Source organism: Drosophila miranda, chromosome 2, assembly GCF_003369915.1.
Source record: "Drosophila miranda strain MSH22 chromosome 2, D.miranda_PacBio2.1, whole genome shotgun sequence".
NCBI lineage: Eukaryota > Metazoa > Arthropoda > Insecta > Diptera > Drosophilidae > Drosophila > Drosophila miranda.
The window spans coordinates 11,237,413-11,254,030 of NC_046675.1; the positions used below are offsets into that span (position 1 = coordinate 11,237,413).

At 45.9% G+C, this 16,618-nt stretch overlaps 1 protein-coding gene and 1 pseudogene across 1 annotated transcript; both read left to right on the forward strand.

Moving 5' to 3' along the window:
• The first annotated feature begins 583 nt into the window (after positions 1-583).
• On the forward strand, positions 584-1,096 carry LOC108153959 (annotated as a pseudogene).
• Positions 1,097-1,117: 21 nt separating this feature from the next.
• On the forward strand, positions 1,118-13,596 carry LOC108157369 (T-cell leukemia homeobox protein 3). Its single transcript, XM_017289394.2, has 4 exons — positions 1,118-1,456; positions 3,183-3,634; positions 7,760-7,988; positions 12,813-13,596. The coding sequence occupies exons 1-4, from the start codon at positions 1,284-1,286 to the stop codon at positions 13,012-13,014; spliced, it is 1,056 nt and encodes a 351-aa protein (XP_017144883.1). The 5' UTR covers positions 1,118-1,283; the 3' UTR covers positions 13,015-13,596.
• The last annotated feature ends 3,022 nt before the right edge of the window (positions 13,597-16,618 follow it).

Sequence of the window (16,618 nt, forward strand, 5' to 3'; positions counted from 1 at the left end):
AGACCAGGCCGCTAAGGAAGTCGAGTAGAGGCTTGGCATCCCCTGCCCCCTCTGGCCTTCGAGAACCCGCTGCTTTGTGAACTCAAGCTGACAGAACGCTATTTCCAATTGTGCTATTAATCTGCCACATTTGCGCTTCTCCAGCCAGATCCAGATCCAGAGCCAGGCCAGGGAGCCAGAGCCAGAGCCAGCCAGCCAGCCGGCTCCCTCGCTCTCGAAAGCGAGCGCCGTGCCGCGGAAACGAGACGACAGCCAAGTTGTGAGCGGGAAAGAGAGACAGATGGAGGTGGAGGCGGGCGAGTGGGGAGGGGAGGGCCTGGAAACGCTTGGCTAACCCGAAAATAGAAACAATCAAAATAAAAATACATTCTCTTCATGCTCTCGTCTAATAAAAAACCCCAAAAGCAAAACGTTTTCCATTTAAAATGTCGTCGCAAACGCCAAGCGGCGAGCTCCGCAGCTCCCCACACTGTTGGGGCAGCAGCCAATGGCGGCTGGGCAGCACCACGCCCCCAGACAAAGCCATCGGAGCAAAACCTGTTCCGATGGAGCGAGCCAGCGAGGCGCATGCGCGAGACAGAAGATGGGCGGAGCGGACCAACCACAGCAACCACCGACCGGCGCAGAGTGGCACAAGTGCGGGCAGCGGGGGTTGCTGCTGGTGGCAGGGTATTATGGTAGGTTAGGTTCAAACAAGGTGGCAAACAGGCTCGTTAACCGAAAGAGGAAGGAAGTCGACCGACGCCGCCGTCGACGTAAACGTATACGTCGCTGCCCTCACAGCAGGGAACTGGTTTGACTTGTTCCGGGCGGGGTGGCTCCTGCCGCTGGCCAACAAGCAGCAGCAGAAGCAGCAGCAGCAGCAGCGGAACAGCAGAACAGCAGAACAACAGCAGCAGCAGCAGAGGCCGCACCGCGCAGAGGCAATCCTCGTCCGTCGGCACATTTTGATTGCATTTATGAAAAGCGTTTTCGCCCGCCAGCACGCGCCCGCTCCCAGCAGTCCGCAGTTCGAGGTTCACAGTTCGCAGTCCACGGCAGCGCTTCAATTTGTCGAGTCGAGTCGAGTCGCGATCGAATGCGAAATACGCCGTAAACTCAATCAATCCGAAATTAATTAAACAATTTCCGTGTATCGTGATATACTGTGCATCTGTTCAATAACTAAAAGTGTGACAAACAAACAGATTTGTTGACTGTTGTTGACTTTGAGGAGGTGGAAGTGAAAGCCCGTTGAGCACTCGTGGAATCACAGCAAATTGGCGCCACTTGTTGTCAGCAGCATGTCCAGCCACGAGGAGGATGACCATGAGCACGAGCACGAGCACGGCGACGATGTCGAGGAGCAGGAGATACATGTGGACGTTGACTCCGATTCGCGGATGTCATGCGGCAGCGGCTCCGATGTGGATATGGATAATGGCAGCTGTTACGATGAGTCGGAGACGCCATTGAGGTAAGGATTGGATTGAGGATCGAAAAGGGGAACCAATCACTAGAAATATCCATAGGTTAGGCCTTAAGTAGGAATATTTATCATGTTCCATTTATGGGCATAAATATAAATAATTGGGCCGTGGTCATGCGGCTCAAATCAACGGTCTGTCAGGTCGGTTGATGGGGCGGACTATGTTTATCTATTTATTTGGAAGATTCATTTTGATTAGAAATATAGAATAAACACCGGATCCGGTAAATTAAACGACAATTGTCATAAATTCGTATATTTTGTTCCATGGGTATTCAAATATTTCAGCAATTAAAAATATCAAAATGGAATATTTTTACAATTTTGAAAGTACCAAAATTATTTAAATATTACTAGTACTTGATTCATTCAGTCTTGGGTATTTATTTCCATCACAAAACTTCTATTACAAAATGCATAACGCACTAAAAATGTAAATAATTTTCTTCCCGATACAGTTTCATTGGATTATTTCCGTAAACAAGGTCATAGTCATTTCAAGTCAGTGAAAAATCATTTGTGCACATATTTCCATAGCTCCCCTCCCACTGTTTTATAGTCCACTGACATTTATAGTCATACATAATGTCCGAAAAGCCGATTTTCGATTCAAATTCTCCGGCTTAGCGCAATTAAAATTGTTGGATAGACATTGTCCAGCCCCAGCTGTAGAGAAAGACCAACAAAAGAGCCTAACAAGCTGCCAGAATATCGAACCGGCGATGATAACTGCTCTCATTCATATTGTTAGAGGCTGGGACCTCGGCATGAAGAACGGCGTGAACAAACCTCTTAAACGCTAATGAATTGACCATACAATGCCATCAGAAGAATGGAACCCGAAATTTCCCATAAAGCCACAGTAAAAACCAAAGAAACTCCCTGAATTTACATAGCGCCCGGGTAGACAAACCTTCGCTGGTCTGGCAGCAGGTAATGGGTATTGGGCCATTGAATATGGGGGATTGGGGATCGCCGAAGACGATAAAACGCACATTAGTAAGGCGCCAAAAACGCGCTCTGATAAGAGCCTCCAAATGGACCTAAACGGGTTCGGATACGAGTTCGATCTTGGGCTCGGTGGCTGGACAAAAACTCTGTCGTTTGTCCGATTAACATTTTAATAGAGCGTGCCATAGAAATGCCATAAAACCCGCGTTCCAGGGAATCTAGAGCACCGGAGGGAAGACAACAAGTTTTGGCCAAACCAAAAAGTGTATCCATAACTTGGAAAATGTTTTTGTATTTTTCTGGCGATTCCAGATCATTGTTCCGATCCCAGACGAGGCGGTCGGAGACCGCGCGGAGTCAACAAATGGGTTTTATTTTTTGATTTATAAATTAAATGCTGTGCGTGACTTGTTTTTAGTGCGTCAGTCGATGGCATCCGATGATTTATAGAATCGTATTAAAGGCCTCTAACGGCCGTCAGCATTTGCATAATTACTTAATTTTGTACAACATTGCGTATACGCAGTGTGTCCGTCCGGCTTGGCAACATGGTTTCATGATTTCTGCATCTGTCTCAGGGGACGCCGTGTCTTATCCGCTCGCGTGGGCAATGGAACTGGGAACTGGTATTAATGTTGTGTCTGTTGGGTCTGTGTCTGGGTTGCAGCATTAATTATTACCAATGTTCTCATGCTTTTCCCCTATCAGGCGACACTTTTTAATGAGCCCGCACCTCTCTGCCTTTCTCTATCCCTCTCTGCAGTGAGTCGTTGCAGTCGGAACAGACGCGATCTTCGTCCAGCGAGAACCTTCCCTTCAGCATATCACGCCTGCTCTCCAAGCCCTTCGAGACGAACAACAACCACAGTCTCAGCCTCAGCCTCAGTCACAGCCACCAGCACAGCAGCAGCCCCGGCTCCAGCAGCAACAATAACAACAACAACAACAATCACGGGGAAAAGGGCGAGGAGAAGGAGCTACTCCATGTGGAGGACCACGAACTGGCGGCCTACAAGCTAGCCACCAGCATCGCCAACTCCACGTACGGAAGTGCCGCGGCCCTCTACTCGTATCCACATCTGTATCCATCGGCAGCGGCAGCCGCCGCCGGCCATGTGCTACGTGTGCCGCCCCAGAGGACGCCCCTTACGTGGGCCCTGCCACCGCTGCACCATGCGGCGTTGGCCCATCAGGCGGTCAAGGATCGACTGGCAGGTGAGGAGTTGCCCCCATGCGGTGCTGGGTCATGTTTTGATTTCCCTCTAATGATGGCAGTGTCCAACCGGTAGCAATCGCTACTGTTCCCCGCATACACATGCACAGATACACATGTACATATGCATGTACTTGCAGACTCACACACAGATACTCGTCCATACACGTGGACAGTAATAAGCGCGATCAGAGAAGTCTTTTAAGCCAACATGCCTATCGGCATGTCATTGCAGACCCAGGGCAACACGATCACCATCCCAATCCCGATCCCAATACCTCATCCCAATGCCCCACACACACACACGCTCACAGATGGACCTACCTCTCCGGGATCCTAAAGTATAAAAACATGTTTGCCTTCAAATGTGCAATCGCAGCTTAAGTTAAAAACTTAACGCTGAGCCACCGCCCAGAAGCGACAGAGGAATGGGGCTCGTTCGCATTTGCATTTGCATACGCATCTGGATCTGGAGCTGTAGCAGCAGATGTATCTGTATCTGTATCTGTAGCTGTAGCTGTATCTGTATCTGTGGGGCTTCCTTTTGCATCCCTTTTGTTAATTTGTTTACATTATGAGCTTCACTTGTAGCTACAAGCGGCCGGCACAGCGCGAGCCTTTTGAAATAATGAGACGGCGTTGATTTTATTACGCCTCAGTAGCTCCCTGATCCTACTGCCTTTTTCGGCAGAGTAGAGGGACTTGTTCTGGTCATGTGTGTGTGTGTTGTGTGTGCCCTGGCTATAACTCATAATATTTTGGGCTGTTTTTGGCCATGTGGAAAAGCTACTTAGCTGGAATGCCGCGCCAATCTGATGGCCAGAACCTGAGCAGGGCTTTTATGGCCAACATCCGCCCAGTGTTCTGGTTTGTTCTTTTTTTATTTTTAGTTATTTTAATGAGCTGGTTTACATGACTTTTTAATTTCGCGCTGCGCCCGAAAAGGAGTTAATTACGCATTGGGCGGTCGCAGGGCTCAGAGAGTGAGTTCTCCCTGTCCCCGGCTTATTTATCGCCGAATGCCGCACTTCACATTTGAGTCCAACTGACATGGTCAGCTTTTAATTAGCCAGAGAGCTCCGAATGCCAGAATGGCCAAAGGAATATACATATGCATATGCATATGGACCGAGGAGGCATGGATTGGGGAAGAGGTGGGGTGGGGTATCGGTCGGCTAGTCAACCTGAGGCACACTTATGAGGCAGCCGGGTGATCCAAGTCTCGTTTCAGTTCGTTTTGTCAACATCTTCGTTGTCTCCCGTCCGCATCTCGCGGGTCTCTTCGACGTCTGTGCCTTGTTGCGTTTATTGTGTCGCTGCCTGGTGGCCGATAAGCTGGCGCCTTGGCTTTTTTCATTAACAAGACAAACGAGCGTTCGTCCAGTGGCTGGCCGACCCTTTGCCACTTTGCCACTTTGCCCCCCTCCTCGGCCAGCACTCTTAGCGCCATATGATTAATAACCATTGCATGTTAATTTCTGTTATTTTTTGTTTGTATTTTTGGAAATGACGTCGCAGCAGGCGCCAATTACTTTTCGGCTATGCTCGTACTCGTACAGCCAGCCCTTAATGCAGTCTCACGACAAACCTAATGCGGATTGGGGCTGGGGCCCTCTGCGGGATATATTCTGGCACGATGTTTGGCGACACGAATGCCAACAAATACATGATTCAATTGGAGCTAAATTGGTAGATTTACATGGCAACAAGATTATGGTTTATCCGGTGAAGATATTACTAATTTCTAGATATTCAATATCTAGGTTGTGTGGAAGTTTCCCTACACATCGAAAATAGGTCTGACTTTCTAAGAGAACGTTAAGGAATGTTAGCTAGTTAAATATTTATACAATTGTTCTGCAATTAGTCTATTTAAATTTGGTTCAAATTGAGCTATATTAGGAGTAACCCTTAAATAACTTTTAATTCTATTCAATCCTCCTTCAGAGTACCTACTTTTTCCAGAGAATTTTCTTGTTTCTTGGCGAAGATGGTTGTGTCACAGCTTTTTATTGTTTTTGTTGTACTTTAAAAAGGTTTGTACCTTAAAATTTTAGCCCCAAAAAGCCTCTCTATTCAGAGCTCTGGCTCTCGATAGTTTCTCTAGTGTTTGTGCATTGCTCCTTACCGCATCAGGCATCCTTATCGTTCTCCTTAGAAGGATAGCCACTTCAGTCGTTATCCAAATCACTTGCTGGTAAAGGTTAAAGTGTAGCAGCTTCCAAAGAATGATCAAGGGGCGGAGTCGAGCTCGTTTTGCCACAGGCCGGCATCAATAATGCATGCTAAAAGCTTTTTGCATTATTTTACGTATTTCTGCCAAGGCGCCCCGTCCTGGCCCACACACACAGAACACAGGATACGGGCACAGGATATGTGTATCTTTAAGATACGCGTATGGGCTTGAGCCAAACCATCATAAATAAACTGGGCGGAGCAGGAGGCTGCCGGTATAGCCATAAAATTATGCTTATGCGGCTTTTCCGCCTTATCCCAACAGCATGTTGGGGAAAATCATGGAGAAGCTGCTTATGTGGTGCGATAAATGGCTTTTTATTGAAATTGATATTGCTTGAAATATTCAAATGATTGCCACCCCCAAAACCGACTGCTGCCCCCAAAATCCATGGGAAATTTATGCCCAAGATGCTCAGTGAAAAAAAGGGTTCCGTTACCGAGAAAAGTTGCAATAACAAACATGATTTGTCAGCTTAACACCCGCCATACATTCGCTGGCATTTGATGGCTTCTGACAGCCCCACCACCGCCATTTTCTTACACAACTTCGATGAGGGTTCGGCGGATTCGAGTTTCGGCTCCAAAAGGCGATACATATTTGAGAGGTTTTCATAATGTAAAAAGCCAGTCCCAAGCTGTAAATCATTGAACATTTACGCTCTGTTAAATTAGTTTCGGGTCCGTAGGCCTTTTTCTGGTTGTTTAGGGTGTGTGTTCTCAGATATATTGGAATTGCATCTGAAGAATCATTCAAATGGAAAACTTATCTTATCTGCGATTTTTAATATGACTCTTAAATAAAGTTTTCATAGTCGAAATCCAATTTATTGATTTACAGCAGACTCTAATTTTAGGAACCTCTCATATAACTGATGAATGAATATACATATTCATAAATTCACACAACTTTCTAAATCTTTTTGGATAATTTTATTTGATTGATTCATTAATTAATCACCAAAGTTATCATCTCCGATTGATTTGCTCAGTGGAAAGGAAATATTTCATTCCCGAATACATTTCATATTTTTTGCGCAAACTTTAAAGACGATTTCTAACATTTCAAATGGCTTCTGGCCAACGAATTTCGCCTGCCTGACTTCTCGCATGACCTCAGCAACGGCCAACAAGCCGGTTTCCAAATTGTCGTTGCTGCTGCTGCTGCTGCCGTTAGTGGCGACAACTTTGCCGGCCGACTGCGGGATCGTTTTAATATTTTGTTGAGCTCTGCGCCAGTCTTATCGCACCCAATAAACAACAAAACACACACACGCCAAGGCGACTGGCAGGAATTTTAAAAGGTTCAGCGCCAGTGCATGCCTGGCCACCGTTTGAGGCCCAGACTCGTACTCGGATTGGGATTGGGACTCTGCTCCGATCCATACCATATCCAGACCCAGACCCAGACCCAGACAGTGGGTCACTTACGCATCCTACGAGAGACTACGCGACTTTATGACTAAGCGTCGGCTTTGAATGAAAATTGATGTCGCGTGCGTTGTCTACAAGACGCTTCGTCTGGCCCTATGATAAGGGTTCATCCTCTCCTACTCGTACATGTACATTGTATGTATCCTCCTGCCTCGGCTAGTGGCAATTAGCCGCTTAGTGGCCGAGTCAGTGACTCCTAGGGGCTGCGGCGTCTAAATTGATTTCACAGCAGGAAGGGCGGCAGGTAGAGGCAGCGCTAAGTACAGGTGCCGCCGCTTATTTCCGGAAGCAAATTTCGGAAACTGGCACTTATCTAGGAGGGAATTTATGGTTTGCTAATTGCGCGCCAGGACACACACCGCACAGAGGGAGATCTAGAGAGATACGGGGTACTCGCACAGAAAGTGAAACCGAACGACTATTAAGTGCTTATATTGTATCCCTTGCTTCCATTACAGCTGCCTTCCCCATTGCCCGACGGATTGGACATCCCTACCAGAATCGCACGCCGCCAAAGCGGAAAAAGCCACGCACATCCTTCACGCGCATCCAGGTGGCCGAGCTGGAGAAGCGCTTCCACAAGCAAAAGTATCTGGCCTCCGCGGAGCGAGCCGCTCTGGCGCGCGGCCTCAAGATGACCGATGCCCAGGTGAAGACGTGGTTCCAGAATCGACGCACCAAATGGAGGTGAGTAACGTTCTACTCGGCTCTGTTCCTGCCAGCCCCCTGCTAGCGGAAAATCAATAGCCCTCCCCCCATTCCCATTTTCCCACTTTAGAAGTGCTGACAGCTTGACACTTACCCTACCCTGAGTATTCTTCCCCTGTTTTGCTGTTTTTTACGGGCCTTTTTAAACTACAATATGCACAAAAGGCTTTTGTTTAAAAGGCATAATAGCAGGAACAGATCCGAGAGCATCGACTCAAGGATGCTCTAACAATAACCCAAAATTTGATTTTGTATGAAGAATCAAACGAAAGCTAACTGGTTTGAAATAATTCATTGAAGAAGATTAATCTTAGATTTCTGGAGTATTTCCAAAGCTCTCAAATGATTATTTATAGAAAGAAACATTATCTCAACTCGGTTTTAGGCAGTGCTTAAATTTTTTAGAACCAAATTAAGATGAGGTCTAACGAACACTGTTTTATTTTTGGGTATACCCCAACTAGAAAAGAGGAATACAAAGCGTGATGTACACGAACGGGGAGTAAATGGCTCATTCAATATGCATGAGCACATTAAATGAAAAACTCGCAGCTCCAATGATGGGGGCTTACGTGTACATACTGAGGGGGGTTGCCTGTTGGGGGTTAGCTGCATTTTGTAGCCACAAAGAGGCACTCTTGTTGAACAAGCTAAATGGCACCTTTTGCCATTAACCGTTTCTAACTAACCAAGTGGATAAATACATGTTGTAGGCAGACAGTAGGGCTTGAAAGAGTAGAAGTCATATAAGAAGAAGGTTATTAGAGTCATGGAATTCAGGAAGTTATTCGACAGGTCAGAAAATATCTAAAAAACACTCTCACTTTTTATAGAATGCACTTTAAATTATTGAATTAATTTCAAGCTCTAACTTCCGCATTCTGTTTTTGTCGCCTGAACATATGAAAAGCTTAATTATTTACGCTTTAATAAGAGCAAATCCTTCAAATTTAAATAGATTTGAAAGTGAAATCGATGCCAAGTAGAATGGTATCCAAGTATCTAAAAACAAAGCTTGCCAAAGCGATGGAAAGCAATTAGCATTTTGATTAATGTGGATCACAACTAAAACTTTGCGTACAAACAAACAATACTCGTAAGCACATGTGGGGCCGGGAAATGATAATTTATTTGGAATAAATAGTTCCCCCCCCATCATCTGCCGTCCTAGGCAGGGCCCGCACATGACTCTAATTTAATGGGGCATTGATGCGTTGAGGGCGCTTGCGTGTCCCTAATTGTTTTCTATTTTATTACTGCCAACTATGTATTTAAATATGAAATAATGTGAGCAGGGCGCGTCCATATTCATATGCAATTACCGACGATCATAAGGCTGATGGCAAATGGCGGCTAAATGGGCAAAGTTTCCAACTTTTCTCAGGCCGACAACGGGAACGGAACGGGGAGAATGGAGTCGCGCTTAAGACGCGTTAATTGCCGCTTAGCAGGCTCAGACTTCGACTCTCTCTCTCTCTCTCCCCCAGTGCCCGTCCTCTGTTGGCTTATCAGCCATTTTGGGCCTATTCCCGCTCGTAAAAATTAATGATGTAAAACGCAATTTTGTTAACGGCAACTGCCTCGGCCCGGCTCACCCAGGCCGCTCGCTGCCACGGCTCGTTTGTGGTTAAGTGAAATGGCAATGGCACATTATACAAGCGCCATGATTACGACTCAGCATAACTCGTAAATATCAGGTATGTATATACGGATAATGTGCTCACATAATTGCCTTAATGCACACTGCGCTGCATTTGCAAGTAATTTGAATAATTAGCCCTGTCCCACATGGCGTATGGGCAATGCGCGTTAAGCAATATATAAAGATACCCCGGAGCTGTTTCTTTCTTAATAAATTGCAACTTGTTTCTGCCTCATTACGGGCATTTTCCACCGCCATTCGAGTGTTATCGAATCTCCTTCGAATGACTCTATTGACAAGTAAGAATACGCATCGCAGCAACAACAAGAGTTCGGCATAAATAATTAATAACAAATGGCGCGAGCAAATGAATGAATTCTTGTTGCCTGTCAGTGTCTGACAATGTGTTTAGCAAAAAACGAAAAGAAAAAAAGAAACAATCAGTACAGACACAGAAACAGAAACAAAGCAGATGGAGAGAAGAAAAATTGTCTGTCATTTGCAGCATATTTCCTGGCCCTGGCGCTGCCGCTGGTACCCTTGTGACTCCCTGTGGGGGCGGAAACAAATGGCCAAGTCTAACTGTTGTCTGGCTTCCGGTGGAGCCGGCTTTAGCCTCCTTCTGCAGACTCTCTGGGTACATAATTCAATTAGTTGCCGGTCCATAAATCAACTCTCTGCCGCTAAACCCTTTTTAATTACAAGCTCGTACATCATCAGAGGCCAGATCCCCCAAGTTTTCTACTTTCTAGTAAATCTTGGAGGAGAAGAGTCACTTTATATTAATTGCCTGGCATATGCACAACTTTCCTGCTGAAAGCTCGACTAATTAAAAATTTACACATATGCCAGAAGGAACAACTTTTGACCGCAGAAGCGAAAAATCAATTTGACTGAAAGCAAAGTTTTTGCGGCAGCAGCCGAAAAATCAAGTAAAATTAATTACTCGAGCGACGGCCATTTGTAAATTAGCTTGGAATCGGGTTGGTCTACGTTGGCACGTGTCCTGCTTCGCAGAGCCCCGAAGGGTCGCTGGGAAAATCTTCAAGCTTGCGGCGAGGCAGGTCCCTGGGGACCGGGCCACCAGCTCCTTGGCCAGTCAATTAATGGTCTGGCTAAATTGTTATGTCTTGAAAGATAATTACCGCAGGACCTTTTTGGGGCCAGCAGGCTCTCGGCTTTCGGCTTTCGGCTCTGGCTCTCCTCGAAACTTCTCCCCCAATTTGCCGACGTCGTTTGCGTGTAGTGTGTGAAATGATTTTAATTACCAGGACACGGACGGGCCCTCGAGCAGCAGCTGGCTGACAGTTTAGTGGGTTGCTGAGAGAGTATGGGATGGATGGGGCACTGAAATTTATGTGCCCAGCTTTAATAAACATTTTAGCTTAATGCCCGGCCATTATTTATCTCGGAGAGCAACAAAAACTTTCCACATCAACGCGATGGCGCCAAGAGACCAACATTTAACATTTGTAAAGCGTTTGTTACATTTTCCAGGTCCGTGACTGAGGCCGGAGATAAATTACAATCGTGTATCGTGGCTGCCTCCGACTCGTGCCACTGACTTTGGCTCTGGCCCCCAACTCCGTCTCCGTTCCCGTCTCTGGCCCACAGAGCAGCACTCGTACCTCGAGCCACTTTCGTTTGGCTGTTTGGCTGTTTTGGAGTTTTTAATCAATTTTCGTTGAATTTTTTATGCGGTAGCTGTTAAAAATGCTGCCCGATAAAGCTCCCCAAGTAGAGAAGCAGAGAAGGTGAAAAAGTAAAAGCGAAACGCTGCTCCGCACATAATAACTCACTTCGGGCTACAACTGACAATTGAATTGTTGTGCCAGCAGATAACAGACTTCAAGCGGGAATGGGATAGCCTTACCGGAATGAGTTATAGCCAGTTATAGAAGCCATCTTGGGGCTGCTTCATTACACAAGTGTCTCTGCACACACACACACGTGCTTTTGTGGGACCAAAACTTTGCACTAAATACCCGGACTAATGCATTTTTAATGGGCTCGCATGCGAGTTATGAAATTATAGTTTGAACGATGACATTGCTGATGAAAACCGTAATGAAAGCATATTAAACAATAATTATGATATGTGTGTGCCGGCATAGTTGTGGCCATAACGAAGGTACGGACTCCTGCCGCTTGTCTATTTAGCTGGCAACATAAGAACTTCATTAGCTCATGAAATATTCAAGATGGCGCATTTGTCCGACAGAGCAACCCCTAGTCGGGCTGTCTTTGTTTGTGTGTGAGTGTATGAGGGTGGGTGGTTCACTGGTGGTGGTAATTTGAACTCCATGGCCACAATTAGAGCAAAATGCTGCGCAAACGCGGACCCGGCGATGGGCAGGGGCAAGCTCTGGACAACTGCATCTGCAATGCATTTTCCCCACTGAATAATTCATCAGCTGGCAGGGCACTGGCACGGACGCTGTGTCCGAGCCAAATCTCTTTTAAGCGCAAAACATTTAAAATGCAATTTTACGCAGTCCGCACTTGGCCCGAAATTAATTTTCCACAAAAACAAGAGCCGGCCATGGCTGATTGGACCCGTGTCGGTCGGTGGCAGTCAGCATATTTGATTTGATTAGTTTTAAATGGTCTTAATAGGCCACCCACATAATGACTTGATGAGCTTCTGTCACACAAGCTGCCCCCAACCCCCTGTACTCTCCCAGTATGTCATTTGAAAGGGAGTTCTGGCAAATTGGTTTTCCATAATGAATATGTACATTACGCGATGCCCATTCGCAGATAGAGCAAATATGGTCATCAATATGGTCATCAACCGAATCGATTAAACGGCAATAGATGTCGTAAGGCAAGGGTCTATGGGGGAAAAAAAGAATAGAATAAGTATCCCAAAAATATATATATTTCGGCAAACGTGTTTTGATAAATTTAATATTGAAATATAATTGAAAATCCTTTTAAGACTCTTAGATACTGAAAGATACTGACAAAAATGGTCAATCTTATAAGTTTTTCTCTAGACAGTCTAGACATAAAACCATCATCTTTCCGTTGCTTGGCAAACATTTTTTCCAGAACCTATTTTACTATCTCATTACACCGTAATTCCCCTTAAATTACTTGCTATATCTGAAAATTAATGGAATACAACTAACTAAAGCTTTCTTCTCTTGCCATTTCAGACGCCAGACGGCCGAGGAACGCGAGGCCGAGCGGCAGGCCGCCAATCGCCTGATGCTTTCCCTGCAGGCGGAGGCCATTAGCAAGGGCTTTGCTCCGCCGTCGGCTCCTCTGAGCTCCCAGGGCGGCGTCAATGGAGCGCCCCTGGCAGCGTTGCACGGCCTGCAGCCCTGGGCAGAGGCTTCGCATGCGGCGGGCTGCTAATCGTTGCCCGGATCGAGTGGCGATGACAGAAGGTTTATTTGTGATACATTTCGCTCTGTACATAGTTCGATAGAGGCGGCGGCGGCGGGGGCGGCAGAGAACGGACAGTGATCGGGTCGCTCGAGTGGGCGTTCCCACTGTAAATAGGAGTGGTTCTCCCATCTGTAAATACCTAGCTTTATTCTCTAGAGACGCTTGCGGAGGAGTTGGAAAAGGAGGAAGAGGAGCCCGGTCTACGCCTTAAGTTTGGGTAGATTCTCAATTTTCAGTTTCGTGTTTCGTAGTGCAGCATTTAGAGCCTTCCTTCCCTTAGTTATTGTTCGACAGTTTAACCGAAGGCAAATCGCATCTCAAAAATGTCGCAGTGAGCTTCAGAGCCACGCTTAGTAATAATACGCCGTATATGTATATAGCAGATATATATACGCATATACATATGTACTGTAATTGTAGTATCTGTCTGTAGACCTAAGTCCAATGGCATTACCTAGTATTATAAATTATAAACGCCTAAAATATGTACGATCATTGAAAATTAAACAAGAAAATGAATGAAAATAAACACATTACAAAAATCAAAGAATACAATACAAATCTTGGAACATTCTTTTTATCTGATTAGAGATCTTTAAAGTCAAGTTGTTTTTCAGGCAAAAATATACACACGTTTCAAAGATCTGAAAGATCTCTAAGCTTGAGGCAAAAAAGAGGGCTTGGAATATCCAACTAATTTTAGTTTTCGTTAAAACCAAACAATGAAATGATATCTACATGTAGGAGTAATCTATAGTCCTATAATGAAGAAGTTGAACTGGGAAAAAAACCCTAAATCTATCGGCATATTTTTGTAAAATTCTTCTTAGTATATGAACCCGCAATACGCTTTTTTATTTTTAATAGATTAGATGAACGAGCTTGGCTTTTGATAGGATTATCAGACAGATAGATAGATAAATTATCAAAGTGATATTCTGTAAGGGGCATCTAAAAAAACGCATTCCACAATAAAATAATTCAGCAAACGAATGTCAGGCTTTTCTAAAATTTGCGACAAATCATTCCCGCTTTTGGAGTGTTCGAAAACTATGCATTTTCAGAGGAGTCTATAGAGTAGAGATCAGAAGATTCGAGGTACAAAAAGTGAGAGATTGTAGAGATATTTTGAAATATAATCCCTTTGAGCATCTTATTCGTGTCCACTTTAAAACAAGGGGGAACTCAGGTCAGGGTTTACTTACTTGTTACTTGATGTGCCTCCTCCTGAGTAAACAAGGACAATCCCTGGTAAACTCCCCTAAACCTGCTCAATCGGTTAATGGGGGAAGTTTCCTATATCCACAATGTTTTCGGTCGAGTTCCGTAGTTAAGCGGCGGGGTTTCAACCCCAAAATAGTACCAAACCCCGCCACATAAAGATGATTTATGGACAGGTATTGACAGCCACAGCGAGTATTGATCGGGTACACCAATTTGTATAGGAACCTGCAGTTTAACCGGATATATTTGTACGTGCTAATGATTCGGCCACCAAAAAGGAATCAGCCATATGCTGGGCCCCCGAAAAACTAACAACAATTAGCAATCGAAGAATATCCCGGAGCCGTTCATTATAAATATATTACGTGTTTTTTTTTGCGTTGGAAGCAAAACAAACAGACGCCGCTCCGTTGGATCAGGTAGCCCTATACTTAGGGCTGGATCGGGCCATGGCCAGGCCGCCTCTAAAGTGTTGGCCGCTGTCACATTAGCGCTGAGGTCGGTTTGGGCCCTGCCTGGTACTCCTACAAGTTGGCCGGTGGTCGCCTGTGCGGAAGTAAACCATTTTCGGGTCCAAAGAGTTGAAAGACGGCGCCCGAACAAAGTTGCAGACGCCAGGCGATCAAATGCTGTTTATATGGACTTCGGCAGAGACACCTTTTTAATTTGCCATTTGCCGCTGTTTGGGACGGGCAGTGTGGGGACTGGGGGGAGACGAGGGGACTCGGATCTGGGCTACTTGGAAATTCACATAAATTGCGTTTAATTGGACAATTTTTGGTTTATTTCTTTGTGGCCAGCGGCCAAGGAAAGAAGGAACAGCATTTTGTTTGTAATGAGGATGCCCCTTAAGCCCTGCCTCAGCCTTGGCCCCTTCGATTGTTTGGCATTGCATGTGGGGTTGGATCTAATTGGCTGATGCTGCCGCTGCCGCTGCCGAAGACCGGCCTCAGCCGACCAGTGGAGGCCAGGTTTGATTGATTATTGAGCAAACTTGCGGACAGGCTCTTGGCCGGAGACCGACCGACCAGCAATCTATTTGTGTCCACTTAGTGTAATACAACATGAAACGACTTCGGCACTGGAAATGGCAACGGAAACGGGGTCGCCTGCCAGCAATTGGGCCATGGCACACGTTCGACTTCGGGCTGGCATCTGAGAGCGCAAGTGCAGCAAAAGTGTTCGGGCCAGAAATCCCCCCAAAAAGAAAAACCCAATTCGAATTGACCAGAGGAGGAGGGTGGAAGGTCGGACGGAGGAGTCCGTGTGTCAGTCAAAAAAGTGGATATGAAAAATACAAATGAACAGCCATGCGGTTGGTCAACAAGACAGGCGCCAGAGATACTACGGATAGACGGAGGCTGGACTCTGAGTGAAGCCTCTTGGTCCATGGCTGCACATGTACATGTCAATTTGGATTATGGCAAGATTGAAAAGGATTTAAGCCAGGCCAGGACAGAGACAGGGACAGTATGGCCCCATTACGGAGCGAACCGAGCAGAACCGCAAAGCTAAGCACATTTTTCAAATTAGTTTTCCATCTTGTCAGCTATGGCAGCAATTTTCGAGTTAAGGCCACAAAAGAGTTGGCCCTAACAAGTTGGACAGTTGGCTGTCAGTCAGCCAGTCCGCCAGCCAGCCAGCCAGTCAGTCACTGAGTGAACAGCGAATAGATGCACTGTGCACACAGTGACAGCAGATAATTAGCGGCCATCATGGGGAAATTTAAATTAAATATGAGTCGCTATCTCTAACTATAAGACCCTGCCCAGGGGCTCTGTCCCCTAATTATGGTTCCGCCCCGACTCGGACTGTCAACCTGCACATGTCAGTCATAAAAACGTCATAAAGAAAGCCATTCCAACTAACGTACGAGCATGTCTGCCCCATGTCTAAGCCCTTATACGAGTGTGCATAAAAAAAAGCCCCGGAAAGCAGCCAGCCATTGTTCTTGTTCTGGCGGGGTAACAAAGGCAGCCAACTGTCATTAGCCGTCTCTCTCTCACCACTCACAGTCTTTCTCTCACATGTACATACAGTATATGGCTATTAAAAATGCTGTATACCAGCTCGCCGCTAAATGAGTTTAAAAATGGAGTAAATGGAGTGCGCTAATCACTCTACGCCGCCTCCGCCTCCACCTCCATTGAACCTCCCTAACGAAAGAGGGCGGTCGTTGTACCGTTTGCTATACGGTATCGGGGTATCGGGGGTATCCAGACAGCTAACAGCACTCTAATGGCAGCCCCTCAGCTCATTTGCGCTGAAAAGTAATCATTAAACTTGTCATTAGCCCCGTCCGGTCTACAGTCTGTTGTTCAGAATTTGTTTGCTGTTAGTATTACGG